The sequence below is a fragment of the Ostrinia furnacalis genome, unplaced genomic scaffold (assembly GCF_004193835.3).
Source record: "Ostrinia furnacalis isolate ACB-3 unplaced genomic scaffold, ASM419383v2 OfSCF0185, whole genome shotgun sequence".
NCBI lineage: Eukaryota > Metazoa > Arthropoda > Insecta > Lepidoptera > Crambidae > Ostrinia > Ostrinia furnacalis.
The window spans coordinates 200,076-219,142 of NW_021130424.1; the positions used below are offsets into that span (position 1 = coordinate 200,076).

Below are 19,067 nucleotides of genomic sequence, written 5' to 3' on the forward strand. Positions count from 1 at the left end.
TTGCCATAGACAAAAAAATATTTTAAGTTGTAATCACTAAAACGGGCCGGTAGGCGGCGCTGCCGTCGATTCCTAGGCGGGTTTGCTACAGACTCCCCCTCCAACACACCTGAACGACCCGTAGGTGTGTTGGCCTTTCTACGCTGAACAACCTTTAACTCTCCAGGACCACGATAGGGGACAATGCCTTCGGCATGATACCGACCTACCTTTGACCGACTCTACCTATTACCTCATAAGTGGTCGGACTAATGACCTTACCAGGGCGGTAACGGCCTTCTCGACGAGAACAGAACTTATGGGTGACGCCGCGAGCAGCAGGACTGGGGGCGTGAGTGGTGAGTAATACCTGATCTCTAATGATGTCAGGTCCAGGTCTCCGAGCTTCATCAGCATCCACCGTGCGACGTGCTTCAGGGGAGGTAAGTCTATTACCGGACACATAATAATATTATAAATGGTAAATGTTGAATCAGGGGGATGACTGACATTATCAGCAACCATTGATCCTACCTGGAGCATATTCAACTTTATTAATCGTTGGCTAGGGCCTTCATTCGTTCACATTTTCTGCTGCAAAATTTCCTTAATCCTGGATGGGTACTGTACCTTTAGCGGAGATAACATGTCTCCGATCCTTCTTCCTGACCTCTTCTTTACCGGAGAAACATGGTAAGGTGGTATGGTTACAGGGACATTCTCACCTGTACCTTTATGCTGGACAGCAGATGTCGTGGGGGCTCCCCCTCGCTTGAAGATGCCCTTGTCACACCGGAGCTTCTTCAACAACTCCCGGTCAGCAGCCTGCAACAACTCACCTTCCTTGCCGCGGAGGTCAACAGCAGGTGAAACCGCAGCACAGGCCCCAACAGGGTCCTCAGTTTCATACCTCAGCTGGTAAGACATAGGATGAGATCTAAAAGAATAACAATTCTGTGTAAAGTTCAGTATCATGCCAGAATCCTGAATAAAATCCATACCGAGTAGAGAGTCTGTAGCACCTGGTATTACAATAAATAAGGTAGGTACTACAATTGCATGAACTTTTACATTTACTTTTGCAGTTTTAACAATTCTACATTGTTTAGAGCCATCGGCTAAACTAATAAACAATTTAACTGTATCAAACTTTTGGCCTTTTTCCACCAACACTCTATACAAACTATCACTTGCTACTGATTGCTTTGCCCCAGTGTCCACCAAGGCAGAACCATGCAATCCCAAAATTTCAATACCTAGCTTAGGTCTCATACAAACATCAATAAGTTTAGGACTAAATGCAGCAAATGCTGGTAAATTAACATTACAGTCAGATTTAGTACTTTTACAATTTGGACAATTAGATCTAATTACTCCGGGTAAACCACAACCAAAACAGGTGACAGTTGGCTTCGTAGATTCTGGTCTCTCCTCTTGCTCTGTCTCAAATTGCTCATTTTGCTTCTTCCGTTGGCCTTTCTGGCACTCATCTTTCATATGGCCGAATTGCTTACAATAGTTACAACGGAGCCTAGCCTTCCTATTTGTAGTAGCATCTCTATCTGTGGTTCGGTCCTGAGGAAGAGATTCACTCCTAGTTGGCATCTCAGACGAAGTAACCTCAGTTTTGGTAACAGCTGGGCACTCCTCTTCCAACTCCTCCACCACACGTGCTAACTCCAACAACTGCTGGAAGGATGAGAAGCTTGTCCTGGCAACTTGTCTCCGAATACGGCGGTGCAGCAGCCCGTAGACCATATCCAACTGCACAGGGTCCTCTGGTATAGTATTAGCAGGCAACTGTGATAGTAGTGCTCTTGACTTGCACACAAAAACATCTGTGTTTTCATCACCCTGTTCTCTCCGGAACAATTCCTTATATATCATGTGTGGGGGCAATCTTGGTCCATAGGTATTCCTCAATAATGCTAGTGCCTCACTCCATGTCGTAACTGAATGCTTTACACCTTGCCACCACTCCGCAGCGAAGTCCGTCAGCAACATCGGCAGTCCACGCATCGCCATAGCATCAGTCATAGCAACACTTTCCTTGTAGATCTCGATGGCTTCTAAGAACGGGATGACATTTTTCTTGCCATCAAATCGGTGTGTGNTTTTTTTTTTTTTTTTTTTTTTATGTGATAGGAGGCAAACGAGCAAACGGATCACCTGATGGTAAGTGATTACCGTCGCCCATAGACACCCGCAGACCCAGGGGCGTTACAGGTGCGTTGCCGGCCTTTAAGGTAAAGATACGCTCTCCTCTTGAAAGCTTGCTTGCTTGAAAATCGGTGTGTGCACGCAGCAAAGTTAGACTGCATTGCAGGTACAGGTGCAGCTCTGCTTCCAATCTGGGACAGCAACAACGCCAATTGACTATCCGTCATAACGACAGGCACCGGTTGTGCAGGAGCCATCACTGGACCAGGTGCGTCACGCACCTCTGTAGACTCCCTTGGTGATTCCATCATCTCCACCTCAGCCGCAGCTGGTGTCTCCGTGGACGTCTCAGGCCTTTGCGCCGGGCTATTTGTACGCGATCTCGTTAGGACNTAAAAAAAATAATAATCTACCTATCCTGCGGGAAGGAGAATCGTTCTCAAATTGGAGATTCAGACTGGAAATGATCCTCAAAGAAAGAGACATCCATAACACCATAAGTGTGAAATACCGAAAAGAAGATGATAAAGATTTCGCACAGAAGGACACGAGGGCGAAATGCGCCATTGTCGTGCAATGTCTAAGCGACAAGTATTTAGAAACTGTTAAGAACTGTGAAACCGCTTTAGAAATGTTAACAGCATTACAAAATCTACTAGAGAGAAAAAGTGTTATAAATAAACTGCACTTTAGAAGGAAACTAATAAACCAAAAATGTCCATCAGGCACAAAACTTCAAGATTTCTTCATGAAATTTGATGGAATCATAGGAGACCTAAATGGAGTCGGCACTATCATTGCAGAAGAAGAGCCAGTATGCTATTTAGTGGCTGCTATGCCACCGGAATACAACGCCATAATAACCTCTATTGAGACGATGTCGTCTCCCCCTCGCTTGAAGATGCCTTTGTCACACCGGAGCTTCTTCAACAACTCCCGGTCAGCACCTTCCAACAACTCACCTTCCTTGCCGCGGAGGTCAACAGCAGGTGAAACCGCAGCACAGGCCCCAACAGGGTCCTCAGTTTCATACCTCAGCTGGTAAGACATAGGATAAGATCTAAAAGAATAACAATTCTGTGTAAAGTTCAGTATCATGCCAGAATCCTGAATAAAATCCATACCGAGTAGAGAGTCTGTAGCACCTGGTATTACAATAAATAAGGTAGGTACTGCAATTGCATGAACTTTTACATTTACTTTTGCAGTTTTAACAATTCTACATTGTTTAGAGCCATCGGCTAAACTAATAAACAATTTAACTGTATCAAACGTTTGGCCTTTTTCCACCAACACTTTATACAAACTATCACTTGCTACTGATTGCTTTGCCCCGGTGTCCACCAAGGCAGAACCATGCAATCCCAAAATTTCAATGCCTAGCTTAGGTCTCATACAAACATCAATAAGTTTAGGACTAAATGCAGCAAATGCTGGTAAATTAACATTACAGTCAGATTTAGTACTTTTAAAATTTGGACAATTAGATCTAATCACTCCGGGTAAACCACACCCAAAACAGGTGACAGTTGGCTTCGTAGATTCTGGTCTCTCCTCTTGCTCTGTCTCAAATTGCTCATTTTGCTTCTTCCGTTGGCCTTTCTGGCACTCATCTTTCATATGGCCGAATTGCTTACAATAGTTACAACGGAGCCTAGCCTTCCTATTTGTAGCAGCATCTCTATCTGTAGTTCTGTCCTGAGGAAGAGATTCACTCCTAGTTGGCATCTCAGACGAAGTAACCTCAATTTTGGTAACAGCTGGGCACTCCTCTTCCAACTCCTCCACCATACGTGCTAACTCCAACAACTGCTGGAAGGATGAGAAGCTTGTCCTGGCAACTTGTCTCCGAATACGGCGGTGCAGCAGCCCGTAGACCATATCCAACTGCACAGGGTCCTCTGGTATAGTATTAGCAGGCAACTGTGATAGTAGTGCTCTTGACTTGCACACAAAAACATCTATGTTTTCATCACCCTGCTCTTTCCGGAACAATTCCTTATACAACGTGTCCGAAAATTCAAGGATAAGCCGACCCCACCAACAGGATGGAAGAGTCCTATCCTTGAATTTTGGGACACGTTGTATATATATCATGTGTGGGGGCAATCTTGGTCCATAGGTATTCCTCAATAATGCTAGTGTCTCACTCCATGTCGTAACTGAATGCTTTACACCTTGCCACCACTCCGCAGCGAAGTCCGTCAGCAACATCGGCAGTCAACGCATCGCCATAGCATCAGTCATAACAACACTTTCCTTGTAGATCTCGATGGCTTCTAGGAACGGGATGACATTTTTATTGCCATCAAATCGGTATGTGCACGCAGCAAAGTTAGACTGCATTGCAGGTGCAGCTCTGCTTCCAATCTGGGACAGCAACAACGCCAATTGACTATCCGTCATAACGACAGGCACCGGTTGTGCAGGAGCCATCACTGGACCAGGTACGTCACGCACCTCAGTAGACTCCCTTGGTAATTCCATCATCTCCACCTCAGCCGCAGCTGGTGTCTCCGTGTACGTCCCAGGCCTTTGCGCCGGGCTATTTGTACGCGATCTTGTTAGGACCATTATTATGCGTAACTTTCACTAAATATAGCAGTCCAGACGTGGTTAGTGCAGCACGGTATATTCGTATGGTAACATGAGCTGTTGGGAACGAAATATCGGCGGATAGAACCGATATCAACAACTCCAGATAAGAACGTCAAAATACACGCGTACACATTCTAACTTTCACGTATACTGTTCAAAGTCACTTTAAAAGCTGTAGGAATTGTGTTTACGCCCAATTTAAGTCAATAGGTACACTTTTATTCGGACCGTTTGGTGTAGTGGTTCAGAACGGACTACTATGCCGAGAGGTCCCGGGTTCGATTCCCGGCCGGGCAGAAATTGAAATGATGAATTTTAATTTCTGTTACGGGTCTGGGTGTGACTATGTATAATATTTATGTTTTTAAAAAAAAAGTATATAAGTAGTATATCCGTTAAGCTAGCACCCATAACACAAGCATTAAGTTGCTTACTTTGGGGCTAGCTGGCGCTGTGTGAAATTGTCCAAAGATTTATTTATTTATTATTATTTATTTATTCCAATTTTCACAAAGTTTGTACACAAAACTTTTTACGTAAACAAGTTCGTACGTTTTGACAGCTTTGACACTTCGACCACGACACTATTGACAGTGACAGTTCTATAGGCGGCAAAATTGTCTATCGACCAATAGGAAAATGGTATCGCCTACTGTGCACTTAACACTCGCAAAATGGTATCGTCCAGTTTTTCTCAACTGTATTTTCGCTAAAAAACGATATAATACACGTTGCACCAAAGAAAAAACTTGATTTTCGAGTCCGGGGATATCAGGCAGACGCGATTTAACACTAAATCCAGCGAAATAACTGCGCTGACACGAAAACTCATTCACGGCTATCAGAGTTCACTTTTCACATTCGGGGGTCACGTTGGGCAGCCACTTTTATCTATAGTGATCTTGACAGGGCCCGAATTAAAAGTCCACAAAACCTGCGAATCAAGTTTACTCCACTCTTGCTTGACGAATATCAAATAAAAATTACGGTGCTGTTACAATTAATGTGCCGGGTGGCCAGAGAGAAGACGCTTAGCTTACATTGCCATAGACAAAATAAATTTTAAATTTAGTCTAATAACATGCCGATAGGTGGCGCTCTAGGCAGGTTTGCTATAAAGGGACACAAGTCTTATGAATGCCCGACCACCAAGGACAAGGACAACTACCGAGGAAACCGAAGACGTGGAACCCGAGGAAGATCATGGCAAAGGAGACCAAGGATGCGAGGACGGGGAAGAGCAACCTGCGCGGTGAACACCGAGGAAAGAGGACAAGGAGCAATGGGCATTCACGGCTTTCGGAGCAAATGAAGGGAATTGTGAGGTATTGGTAAAAAAATTATTAAATTCAGAATAGATTCCGGAGCTACTGAGCATTTAATTAAAGATTGTTATAAAAGTTTGATGTATGACATTGAAACGATAGATGAAATTAATAAAATATGTAACTAATGGTGAATATTTAACTAGCAATGAAAAAGGTAAAATTAATGTAACTTGGCAAAATGAAAATATTACTATTCATTGTTTAATAGTTCACAACTTGTCTTATAATTTACTGTCTGGCAATTATTAAATAAAGTGCAATTTGAAAATAATACTGTATCTATTTTCAGGGGACAGAAAGTAATTCAAGGTCAATTGCAAGAACGTTTGTATGTAGGTGAATTAAAATATTTTAAAATGTTTTGAGAGAAAAAATATTGTTATATCTGACTGGCGTTTTGTTTTCAATTTTTTGTCCAAAGGTTTCACCACAATTTCTATATCATCTTTGGAAACCACAGCCATAATCTGGTTCTAATGGAAAGCAAAATCCTTCCGATTTAACACTCTTTCTCAGGTAACTAATGTCATATTCATTACTTTCACAGTCTAAGTCTGTTAACAATCGACCTATAAAATGCTTTAGTTGTTTTCCCGGAAACCGAACTATGACAAAGTCGTTTTTCTTTGCAATATTATAGGAGGTTAACGGAATGTCATCTAAATTAGCAGAAGACAGAGATGCATCAGAATCGCTAGAATCCGAAAAAAGTATTTTAGTAACTTTTTTTACTTTCATACTTGATTCTGGTTTCTCTTGATTAGTTTTCTTTTCTTTTTTTAAATTATTTTCTTAATTTCTTTCTCCTTAATAAGTTTTTTCTCTTCTTTTAATCGGGCTTTTTCTTCAATTTCTTTTTTAATTGGTGTATCTGTTGTCATTATCGTTTTAATAATAATAATAATAAAGAGAATAATAATAATAATGCCACTACATTTAAATTCTATATAGGTAACTTGTTTTAAAAATTCTGACACTCGAATAAAACTTTTTTTTTGCCAATGCTTACTCCAAATAAAATCTTGTACTGATTACGACAAAACTAAAGACATAATTGGAGATATGATAATATTGTGTCTTAATAAATATGATTCCCCTGGATTACGATGCGAGATAAATAAATTAAAACAATTAATAAAAGTTACGGATTCAACCCAAGAAGACCAGACCTCATCAATCCGAGACCAAGATTTTGACTGTGATAGGCATTCAATTTTGCAAGAGGATTTAAAACTAGACGAAACAGACTAACTAAACAGCAGAGAGAAATATTTACGGACAATCAATATTTCGATCATTTAAATGTGAAGAAGTTTTATTATTTATTTTAAGTATGCCTTGCATACCAATTATAGGTGTACCAGAATCTCATGGCAAATAGGGAAAATAAACTTTGTTGAGAGCAATACTGGGGAAATTGGAATAAACGATCTTGATACTGTTTAATTTTTTACTTTTATGACTTTAATATTAATGAACATGAAGTACGAATATAGGTACATTTTAGGTAGGTATGTGTATGAAGAATGTTGTTATACATCGGAAAATGTATTGAAAAATAAATAAATCGTATATTACTTTAAGTAGGTAACTAATTTTATTATGCATCGTATTTTTTCCACCGATCAACATGGAAAGCAGGGGGAGGCCTGTGTTCGGCAGTGGACGTCCTATGGCTGAAATGATGATCGTATTTTTTAACTTATCACTTCATTCAGAACTAGAAAACTATTCTAAGAACTCCACTCGCATTTCTTGTTCTTCAATAGATGATCAAGATAAAGAGGTATTGTAAATAAATTGCTCTTGCAGCATTTCAATGGAGAAGTTTCCTGATGTTAAAAACACTATATTTCTCTGAATGGGATTAAAATGTATACCAAAACTAAAAAGACGATCGGCGGCGCAGATCACTTCAGATTCTAAAGTGATCTGCGGCACTTTAGATTCTAAAGTGATTCTAAAGTTTAGAACTTCGTGACGTACGGCGGCTCCCGCCGGAGATCGCTTGAGGGGAATAGAAAACAAAGACGGATCAAACAGGCCAAAACTACAAACAGATTTAAAATATCCCCGGTGGTATCATGAAAAAGTCGATATAGAAAACTGGTATATTTCTTTAACAGAGGATGATGAAGAAGATTCAGCACATGACAATTTGTTTTATATGTTATATCTGCTTTGTTTTGTAGAATCAACTGATAAAGTTGCGGTTTGAGCATCTCTGCAGAGTGGTCGATATTTCTATATTTTAGCCAATCAATCATAATTTGTTTACGATGGTTTGAATTGGGGGCGGGATTATGTTATGCAGCGTTGTTAACCACCACAACACTATTCGGTTCTAAATTTGGAATCAGCTGCGTTTGCAAACATTTGGTGTAATTCTCGGTGTTCATGTTATGATGATAGTCGCCAGTTTTTTGGTTTGCCTTGAACATGAGTAGAGCATTAGATATAAAACCGTCCTTTCCGCCGGCATGAACTATTATTAACCGATTTCCCTTGGAAATTGGTTTCTTTAAGCCAGAGGTGCTTCCATCTGAATAAGATTTCGACGAAGTGTGACACGTGTCGATATAAGTTTCGTCATTATACACGATTGGACGGCCCTGGGCACGATATTCAGCTATTTTAATCACGAACAATATTCGCAGATATCTTATTTGGTGCTTCTCCATAAGGATTCTGCAATTGTCTTCTGTCATTTTCCATTTAAATACAGAGCCACTTCTTTTCTCAGCGTCATAATTCCACCCTTTCCAATTAATTTCTGTTTTTTACTTTTCGTGCTATATTTTCATGGTGGGAACCTGTTTTTGAGTGACGTGAAAGTTGTGGATTGTTCTCCGTATTACTGCTTACTGCTGCTGTATTTTGCCTACATGTTGTTTTTTTCGAAGATTTAAATTTTCTTCCATGTTCCAAAACACGTTTACCTTCAGCTAGAACTCTGTGTTCAGTTGACAGCGGAATTCCCGTCGATGTCGCTACCAATTGGGCCGATGTAACGACACTTGACACATCTTTTTCGTTCATACCTTTAAAATAAGTATTCAATTTGCATAAAATTTCTTTCACTTGGCTGCTTAATGGATTTCGTACAGGAAATTCACTTACAGTAGGAGCCATTTCACTAATGTTGCAAATCATGCGCATAGATCTGTTGCATGATATAGAAAGCGTTAGCCTTTTTTATATCATCAAATAAAAGCGAAGCTTGTTCTTTAAAAACGTAAAGTTCCTAGCAGAATTCAACGGCGCTTAAAATCTCGCTCGTATTTTCGAGCCAGATCTACTTTATACTTTTGCAGTTCTTCAATTGTTCTTCAATATTTTGTTTATTATTTGTCCTATCACCTTCACAGGTCGTTTGCTCCGGGAAATGGTCAAGAGTCTGTCTAATCGAAAAATATGGGAAAATTAGGGTGCACGGGAAAGTTTGTGAGACTTCTGAGACTCCTTCACGACGATATGCAGTGCTGCGTCGCCGTAGACGGCGAACAGACAGATTTCTTCCCCGTTACCTGTGGGGTGAAACAAGGGTGTGTGCTAGCGCCCACACTGTTTGCTCTATACTTTGCGGTGGTAGTCAAAGAGGTTCTACAAACTGTTTCTGAGGGAGTCCGCATCCGTTTTCGCACAGATGGCAGCCTGTTCAACTTAGCCAGACTTAAGGCGCGCACTAAAGTCTCGTATGCACTGATCACTGAGATCATGTATGCTGATGATTTGTGCTTTCTAGCAGAATCCTCAGAAGGCCTGCAACAGCTGATGTCCGTCTTTCACCAGGCATGCTGCAAGTTCGGCCTGAAGATAAGTGTCAAGAAGACAGAAGTGATGTCTTTGGACACAAATGACCACGAGTCTCTAAGCATTATGCTTGGTGAGGATGTACTGAAACAGGTGGATAAGTTCCGATATCTGGGGAGTACTATAACATCCAAATGTGATCTTGATACCGAGATCAGCAGCAGGATCAGTGCTGCAGCTGCAGCATTTGGGAAGCTGCGTTCCAAGGTTTTCTGCTCGCATGACCTAAAGCTGGCTACAAAAATNCACCTCAGCCGCAGCTGGTGTCTCCGTGGACGTCCCAGGCCTTTGCGCCGGGCTATTTGTACGCGATCTTGTTAGGACCATTATTATGCGTAACTTTCACTAAATACAGCAGTCCAGACGTGGTTAGTGCAGCACGGTATATTCGTATGGTAACATGAGCTGTTGGGAACGAATATCGGCGGATAGAACCGATATCAACAACTCCAGATACGAACGTCAAAATACACGCGTACACAGTTCTCACTTTCACGTATACTGTTCAAAGTCACTTCAAAGCTGTAGGAATTGTGTTCACACCCAATTTAAGTCAATAGGTACACTTTTAATCCAATTTTCACAAAGTTTGTACACAAAACTTTTTACGTAAACAAGTTCGTACGTTTTGACAGCTTTGACACTTCGACCACGACACTATTGACAGTGACAGTTCTATAGGCGGCAAAATTGTCTATCGACCAATAGGAAAATGGTATCGCCTACTGTGCACTTAACACTCGCAAAATGGTATCGTCCAGTTTTTCTCAACTGTATTTTCGCTAAAAAACGATATAATACACGTTGCACCAAAGAAAAAACTTGATTTTCGAGTCCGGGGATATCAGGCAGACGCGATTTAACACTAAATCCAGCGAAATAACTGCGCTGACACGAAAACTCATTCACGGCTATCAGAGTTCACTTTTCACATTCGGGCGTCACGTTGGGCAGCCACTTTTATAGGGATCTTGAAAGGGCCCGAATTAAAAGTCCAGAAAACCTGTGAACGAGTTTACTCCACTCTTACTTGACGATTATCCGAGATCAGCAGCAGGATCAGTGCTGCAGCTGCAGCATTTGGGAAGCTGCGTTCCAAGGTTTTCTGCTCGCATGACCTAAAGCTGGCTACAAAAATTTCAATATACATGGCGGTTGTGCTGCCAAACCTACTGTACTCCTCCGAGGCGTGGTGCGTGTATCGCCACCATATACGCACACTGGATCGTTTCCACCTCAAATGCCTTCGTACCATCATGAAGATCAGATGGTCTGATCGAGTGCGCAATACCGAGGTGCTACGACGAGCCCATGTGGGTGGCATTGAGGCCTATATAATGCGTCGCCAACTTCGATGGTGTGGTCACGTATCACGTATGACGGAGGAGAGAGTGGCGAAGCGCATCTTCTACTCTGAACTTGAGGAGGGTAAGCGGAAACATGGCGGTCAACTCCTCAGGTACAAAGATGTACAGAAGCGGCACATGAAAAGATGCAACATTGAGCCCTCTCAGTGGGAAGGTTTGGCAGCACAGCGTCCAGAATGGCGGGAGATTGTGAAAAGGCAAGTCCACGAGTTCGAGGTGCAGCGTACGACTGAACTCGACGCGAAGCGCGATGACTTGAAGGCCCGTCCATCTGCCGCCTTTCACTATAACTATGTTGGCGGCGTGCTCAGATGCCCTCAATGCGCGAGGGATTTTACCGCGAAAATAGGCTACGTAAGCCATCTTCGGGCACACCAGCGCCGCCAAGACAGCTAGGAGTCGGAGTGGTCGCCATGGCCGAAATCGGTCGGATGGATCATCATCACTGGTAGTACTATTCATATTGTGTGTGCGTGGTGGTAAATTATTTTTTTCTACAAGTCCTGTGCCAGTGCGAGTCTAAACTGCCGGTGAGTCATTTTGTTGCGTTGGCCAATGTTGGCGCAATATATTTGTATAAGAGTTTAGTATCGATACATTTAATAATCTTTTAAATACTTTAATGTACCACTTCATACCGCGCTTTCTTTCTAAGAGGTACATTGAAAGTTTTTGATCCTTTAAATCTACTCCGCCCATGAATTTGTTGTAATCTTTGACACCTCTAGGTTTATTAATATTTTGACCGGCTCGGTGTCCTTGAGTGGTATCAGAGTCGTGGTATGTAGAAACTGTGGTGACTAACCTCACGTCTTTCCAGGCGGTGACAGATATGTCACCACAGTGTCTACTTACGAGCCAGTACCTTTAACCCTTCGCGCCCTGGTCGAACAGGAACTTGCGCGTCTTGAGAGTGACGGCACCATTTACCGCTGGCTCAGATTATGGTACTCCAATTGTGCTGGTAGTAAAAAGAAATAGATATACGTATCTGCGGTGACTACAAGGTCACAATCAATCCTAAACTTAGACGTGACTTTTACCCGTTGCCACGTATTGATGTTGATAAGTTATTGGCAAATTTGAGTGGGGGGAAGAAGTTTACAAAGTTAGACCTAACGCATGCCTACGAGCAATGTTTGTTATCACCGGAGTCGCAGCCCTCCCTACACAGCAATCACAACCCACATGGGAACCTTTGCTTACAGACGCACACATTATGGCTTATTATACCACCGTATTCCGGAAAAGTTCCAAAAACTGATGGAGGAGACCCTGCGGATAGGGATGTGCCATATTATGCATTATACCAATAGATTTATTCATTAAAAATAAACAACAGAATCAGTAAGTTCTTGAACTTATAATCAACACAAATTAAAGTTTTAAAATAATCATTTTTTTTACATTAATCAACAAATTTATTCAAATTCAAAAAACTAGATATTCGTACTGAAATAATAAATTCTTATAAAATTAAAATAAATCAACAAAATCAAATTATTCAAATAAAAAATACTAGAAATCCGTAGGCAACGAGTTCAGAAATAACAGCTTAGGTAAGCGTTTGGATAATATTCGCCTCCTGGTCTTTGTTAATATGGCGCCAGCTTTCGAGAACAATCTCTCTGCTGGAGTCGAAGAAGCCAATAGATGCTTACACGCCAAGTAGAGAGCTATGATAGTATTCTTTGGCAGTTCGCGTTCCGGGCTATTATAGGATTATTTCCATAATAGATTATTTCTTCACATTCCTACCTGCGGGGTGTGCCGGGCTGTGTAGTGTTTTGCGACGATATTTGCGTCACAGGGGTTAACACGCCCACTCACGTGAGTAACTTGAGAGCAGTGCTGGGAAGGCTGCGTACTCGTAAAATGGGGCTTACTATCAAAATCAGTAAGTGTAAATTTTTGCAGGAGTGTCTCATACTTGTGGTTTATAATCAATGAAGACGGGGTGCGACCGGACCAAACTAAATTAGACGCAATAGCTAATGTACATAAACCACGTGATGCATCTCATCTCAAAAGCTTTCTAAGAATACTTAATTATTATGGGCGTTTCATACCTAACTTGAGCACGTTGATGAGCGATCGAGTACTGGCGCACTACGAAGAGGGACGTGAGTTGATTTTATCAGTTGACAGCAATTCGTACGGTCTAGGGGCTGTGCTCGCACACCGGTATGAGGATGGAAGCGAGCGCCCGGTAAGTTGTTCATAGCGTACCCTCAACGCATCTGAAAGTAATTACAGCCAACTGGAAAAAGAAGTTCTAGCGATTCTTTACAGGGTGACTAAACATCACCAATATTTGTTTGGCAGACGGTTCACCTTATTAAGTTTATTTTTTATATATTTTATCAAGCACGACTGCACGACCCAACTTCTTGTGCCCCTCGGCCTACTTTACCCTCAATCCATACATAACAGTGTGCACTATCGTCTGAGCCCGCATGTATGCCACAATTATAAAGCCAGAGTTGGCGTTTATAAAAAACTATGCCGGTGGGGATACGAGGCAGTGGCAGTGTCTTTTCTAAATCAAATGTTAGACATTCAAAATTTTCGTCTCCAGAAGTATTTGACTATCCCACAACCATTGTGAGGTTAATGAGTATAACTGACGACTGTAATAACTGATTTGATTCGGTAGTTTAGGGAGAGCAAATTTTTTGACAGTCAAACGAGATTGTTATAAGACCCTCACATTCTTCACGAAGTTTTTCAAAAAATGCTTTTGCTCTTAAGCAATGGACTCTCTTTTCGGTCATAAGTTGATTCTTTTCTCCTGTGTCTGTTTCAGCTTTAATCTAGTTTTTGGAGTGCCGAATCCAATATTGTAACAGTTATTAAAAATATTTCTAAAATAAGATTGTTTTGTGCCAGGATAAAAATATTCACTTTTTACATACATATCGTAGCTATAGCTTTATGTTCAGTTCTGAGGGTAGATATTTTCTTTCAGCAGATTTTGTCTTTCTGCAATAATGCGATTCTACGCAATTCAACTTTTGTATGAAGCTATGTATGAAATTTCTTATATCTGCATATTTCAGAGATACCCGATCCCCTCCACGATGTTCTTTGAGCGATTCGCCTGTATAATAGAATCTATATAATACATAAGACACCCTGTGTTTTGTAATTTCAAAAATTGATAGGAAAAATTTTTGCCAGATGGGGAACTTCTGGTGATCAATAAATACAGAGTATTATAAATGGTAGTTTGTTTCTTACCCTTATATCCTCGTTTTTGTTTAAGGCTGCAGTTAGACGACGCAAAAACTTTCACGCGGCCAGTTATAAGTTTTATTATTGTTTTTTCGTTGTTTTGTTATTTTGTTAGTATTTGTGTTATTATTGAACTTTTGTTACAATAATGCCAAAAAGGGCCAGAAAAACTGTTTTGAATAGTGAATCCCGTGAGTTCGTGGTTCGTTTACGGAAATATTTCGAACGCGAATACCAAAATGGCGGACCGCTGTTGCCAGTGTCCCAAGTAAGTGACAGAGTTGCTGACGCTCTAGGTATTGGAAGAGCTACTGTAACTAGAATCAGTAAAGAAAAATATGGAGAGACATCAATGGAAGATAAAAAGTTATCTACTCCAAATAAAAAGAGGAGGAAGCGTTGCACTGTGACGGACATAGACGATTTTCACGCGGCAGCAATTCGCAATCATGTTTACGCATGCTACACACGCAACGAGCTGCCAACTTTATCAATATTAGCAGTTTCCTTGAAAGACGCAATCCTGTACAATGGAGGCGGATCATCTTTGCCAACTATTTTAAAAAATATTGGGTTCTGTTATAAAAAATGTAATAAGAGAAAAATTATAATGGAACGTACTGACATTGCTCTGGCCCGTATCGATTTTTTACGAAAAGTGAGACATTGATGACTGGGAAAAAGTGGTGTTTCTCGACGAAACATGGCTCAATGCCAACCACACCGTTTCTAAAACATGGACATAACTATGACAAACCCGAATCATCTACTAAGGTACCCGAAGGAAAAGAGCAGAGATTAATAATTTGCCATGCAGGTACCTCGTCTGGCTTTGTGCCAAATTTTCTCCTAGCATTTAAATCTGTGAAAACCACAGAATAACCACGAGGAGATGAATTTCGATAAATTCATGGAATTGTTTATAACTCTTCTAAGTAACTTAAATGAATCCCATGTAATACTGATGGACAATGCGCCATATCACTCGTTTCAAGTAAATAAACCTCCAACAACGAATAACCGAAAGGACGAGATAATTACTTGGTTGCATTCCATTGGCGTAACAAGCCGACGAGTCCATGTTAAAAAGAGAACTGTTGCGATTAGGGGCATTGCACAAACCCCGAACTCCAATAGGGAACATGCAAATACTATATTTATGAAGGTTTATATTTAATATAATGTTGTTTTTTAACAATAATTACCAATTTAAAGTAACGGATTTGAAACACCAATCAGCGTTTAGTGACGTCACTCCTGTTATGACAGTGGTTATAACTGAGGTTATAGTTGTAGAAGTTAACATTTTAAAGGAAAATTAATTGCGTTTCGAATAAAAATGGAAGTTGGGATTGTCAAAGCTGACTCCAGGAATCTACCAAAGTTAGTGTTGACATGGTAGCATTCATAAATTGTGTTCAAGCTTGATTGGAAAATTGGACTCTCCACAATAATTTCTTGAAATATTATATCAAAGCAAATGACCCCTGATAAAATTAACATGATTTTTTCCACCACCAAACAACAAAGTGATTCACCATTGTGGTTTGAGTTGAGGTAAGTAGTCAGACTTCTAGTTTAGTTTACTTATGTATTTTATTACAAAATTTCATAAATCTTCAGAATCATTTACAGAAACACAGTAAAATATTGGACAATCAAACAATCAATCACTTTCATATACATATAGCACTTGAATGGCATATTTTACTGTAATGTTTTCATTTTTGTAGGTACGGTACGGTAATTTATAATGTTACGTTCAAGACTTGTGTAGTAATTTATAATCATTGTTTCTGCATTTCAGATTAAAATTGAAGAAGCTGGAGTTCTTCTTAATGCTGAGTATCCTATTTTTGGTGCAACACCTGACGGGCTGAGGTGAAATGCCCTTCTACAGAAGTTACCATACCTTCCTGTGAAAGAAAATAAAACAACACCTAAATTTTGGGCACAAGTACAACTTCAAATGTTTTTCAGCAATAGAAAAATGGCACTTTTCTGTATAGCACATCCAGATTTCGAAAAATCTAAAAAATTCTAAAAAAGTAAATATTTATAATGTGCCGTTTGATGAAAAATTTTATCTGTTATGAATGATGCAAAGAAATTCTGGATAGATGCTGTATTTCCAAAATTAAAAAAGATATAATTATAACTTTTAAGCACATTTTTTTGTAAACCTTTTAGTAAATAAAACTATGTTTTGTAAATATAGTTTTTTATTCAATTTTAATTAAAGGTGATTAGCAAGCAATAAATTGACAAGCGCACAGCAAGTGATTATGCTATAGTCTAAATTGGGAATTAGAAAGTGAGCAACACAGGCATGTGGCTTCAGAAAAGCAAATTCGCGTAGTCTTCTGATCACTCTTTCAATATGAATTCGAAGGCTTGCAATTTTCTTTGAACTTAGTACATCATCCCTTGAACTTTTCTTGGTGTTGCCACAGAATACATAATAGTAGCAACAAAAATTGCACTCCTTTGTGTAGGATCAGATGCCGACATTTTAACGGTAATAATAATAATGCAAAATATCCAACGCACATGGTGCATTCGAAATCGCACTATACTACTACGCTCACAAGAGCGCATTTTTTTGTGTTTAGAATTGATCTACGTCACCGCTCAAGCGTCAGGGTTGTATGAGCAAAGTAAAATAAATAAAAACTTAATTTTAAGAAGCATTTATTGTATTTACGATTAGAAAACTTTAATCTAGTGGAGTTTGTATAATCGTACCATCTCTAAAGTACCTATTAATAAACTTCAGTGTTGCGATAATTCGAAATTAAACAAACAGTTTTAAAAGGTGTAGTGTCGGAAAATAGACACGGTAAAGTAAAGTTAATGTTTTTATTAGCTAAAATAATTTTTTTGGTATAGTTTTTTGTCATAAGTATTTCAATATAGTTTTTTTTATTATTTAAATCACTACAGTTAATTATTATTCCTAAATATTACATTTTTTCATTAAAGAAGAATAACAGTGCTGTTGGAACAATAAACCTTGATTGCGACTATGATCGACCGAGCGTGTATAGATACGCGTGTGCAAACAGGCGCGTGGCGGCCCGGACTGATTTGCAACTTGAAGTTGTCGCGCGCTGTAGGTAATTATCTCGGCCGGCATAGGCGAGTGACGGAGGCCTGGTGTTGCTAACGCTAGGTGGTCTAATCAACTGAAACTGTTTTTTTGCCAACACTCCTTCGATGTGCTTGAAGAGAATCTATCTGCCATGATACAAGCTCCAGATGGTAAAATGTCCATAAATCCAGGTTCTTCAAAAATTTTTAAGTCCGAAGTTCGGCCACCAAAACCTTCTGAGACAAAATTTATAACTCCGTCAGGTGTTGAAGATATCAAATATTTTAGAGTGTTGCATTTCTTGTAAGAGGAACAGGTCAGAGATTGGTGCACTGCATTACTGGGAATTTCAATTTTTATTTCAAGGCAATCAGCATGATTGCTGTTTATTACAAATAAACAGCATGATTGCTGTTTATTTGATTGTGACTGTCTGTCTGCCTTTACTGACCCACTGATGTGGGTCAGTGACAGGTGACAGCACAGATTACTTGGTGACAGATAGGAGTGACGTCATACGAACTATAGGACCCTTTTGGCGCGAAAATTTAAATTGACAATTTTAAACCGCATTTTTTGCAGTAAATTACAGTCTTTTCATTTTTTAATATACTTGTGGTCTATTCCACATGGAGTTCTTTAAAATAAACACAAAAATAAAAATAGTGCATCTTCCCTATTTATGTTATAGATGAGATGGCCAAAGAACAGGGACATACTGTCATCCGCTTGCCACCGTATCATTGCCAGTATAAGTAGGTATAACGCAATATAATTGATCTGGGCGCAAGTTAAAAGTATTTACATTTTTAGCTAAAGTGTTAATGTTGTATTTACTTACTTTAAAAAGTAAAATTAATTCAGTCATTGATAGCCAATTATCAGGTATGCCATTTGAGTTTATTATAGTTGCGGCTGAACCTGTGATTTTATTTAATATTCCATTAAGCAGGCATAAGTTAGGTAGTTCGCTGCCTGGCTCTGCGCTCACATAAGTTGCTACTATTTGATCGCAGATGCTAATAAATCTGGTTAATACATTTGGATTGCCATCGAAATCGGGCACCGGGCGTAAGGCCTTGTAAATGGTGTCAGGATCGTACGGCATCGTGTTACTAAATAGGTTATCTATATCTAGGTCACTAAAAGAATCTAACAAATTAATATTTCTAGTACGATCTATATTAAGTTGGCGACGAGACTGCAATAGCGCAGACTCGCTGGGACCCGAGGTGCTGGGACGGAAAATGATTAAAGATAAAAGGAAGTACTAAAGATAAAGGGACACAAGGAAAGCAACAGTAGAAAGATTCTGTGTACTTACAATCTCATGTCTCTGGTTAGTAGAGGTCGTACCGATGGCCGGATACTGGTGTTCCCGTGGCTGCAGCGCTCGTAGATTCAGGATACTCGACGTGGAGCTTGATAGCCGCCCGGGCGACCCGCGATACCGAATTTAGATTTTAGAAACCTTCCCGCGAATCGGCCGCGAGTATC

At 40.1% G+C, this 19,067-nt stretch overlaps 2 protein-coding genes and 1 long non-coding RNA gene across 4 annotated transcripts; 2 read left to right on the plus strand and 1 right to left on the minus strand.

Annotated features, from left to right (window-relative positions):
- Positions 1-540: 540 nt before the first annotated feature.
- On the minus strand, positions 541-10,439 carry LOC114353992 (uncharacterized). Of its 2 annotated transcripts, none has more exons than XM_028306213.1 (3): positions 10,203-10,439; positions 2,267-2,531; positions 541-2,081 (listed from the first exon to the last, which is right to left on the minus strand). In XM_028306213.1, the coding sequence occupies exons 1-3, from the start codon at positions 10,203-10,205 to the stop codon at positions 562-564; spliced, it is 1,788 nt and encodes a 595-aa protein (XP_028162014.1). In that variant the 5' UTR covers positions 10,206-10,439; the 3' UTR covers positions 541-561. The 2 variants fall into 2 exon arrangements, with proteins under 2 accessions (XP_028162014.1, XP_028162008.1); XM_028306207.1 differs by having other exon boundaries at positions 541-2,092; positions 2,278-2,456; positions 10,128-10,439.
- Positions 4,870-10,920, plus strand: LOC114354013 (uncharacterized). The gene is made up of 2 exons (XR_003655971.1): positions 4,870-4,947; positions 10,439-10,920. It is a non-coding gene; the product is annotated as an uncharacterized LOC114354013 (long non-coding RNA).
- A 1,580-nt stretch (positions 10,921-12,500) lies between these two features.
- Positions 12,501-16,396, plus strand: LOC114353933 (uncharacterized). The gene is given in 3 exon segments (XM_028306126.1): positions 12,501-14,831; positions 15,133-16,036; positions 16,287-16,396. Coding segments are annotated over 2 exon segments (297 nt in total). The 5' UTR covers positions 12,501-14,627; the 3' UTR covers positions 15,226-16,036; positions 16,287-16,396.
- The last annotated feature ends 2,671 nt before the right edge of the window (positions 16,397-19,067 follow it).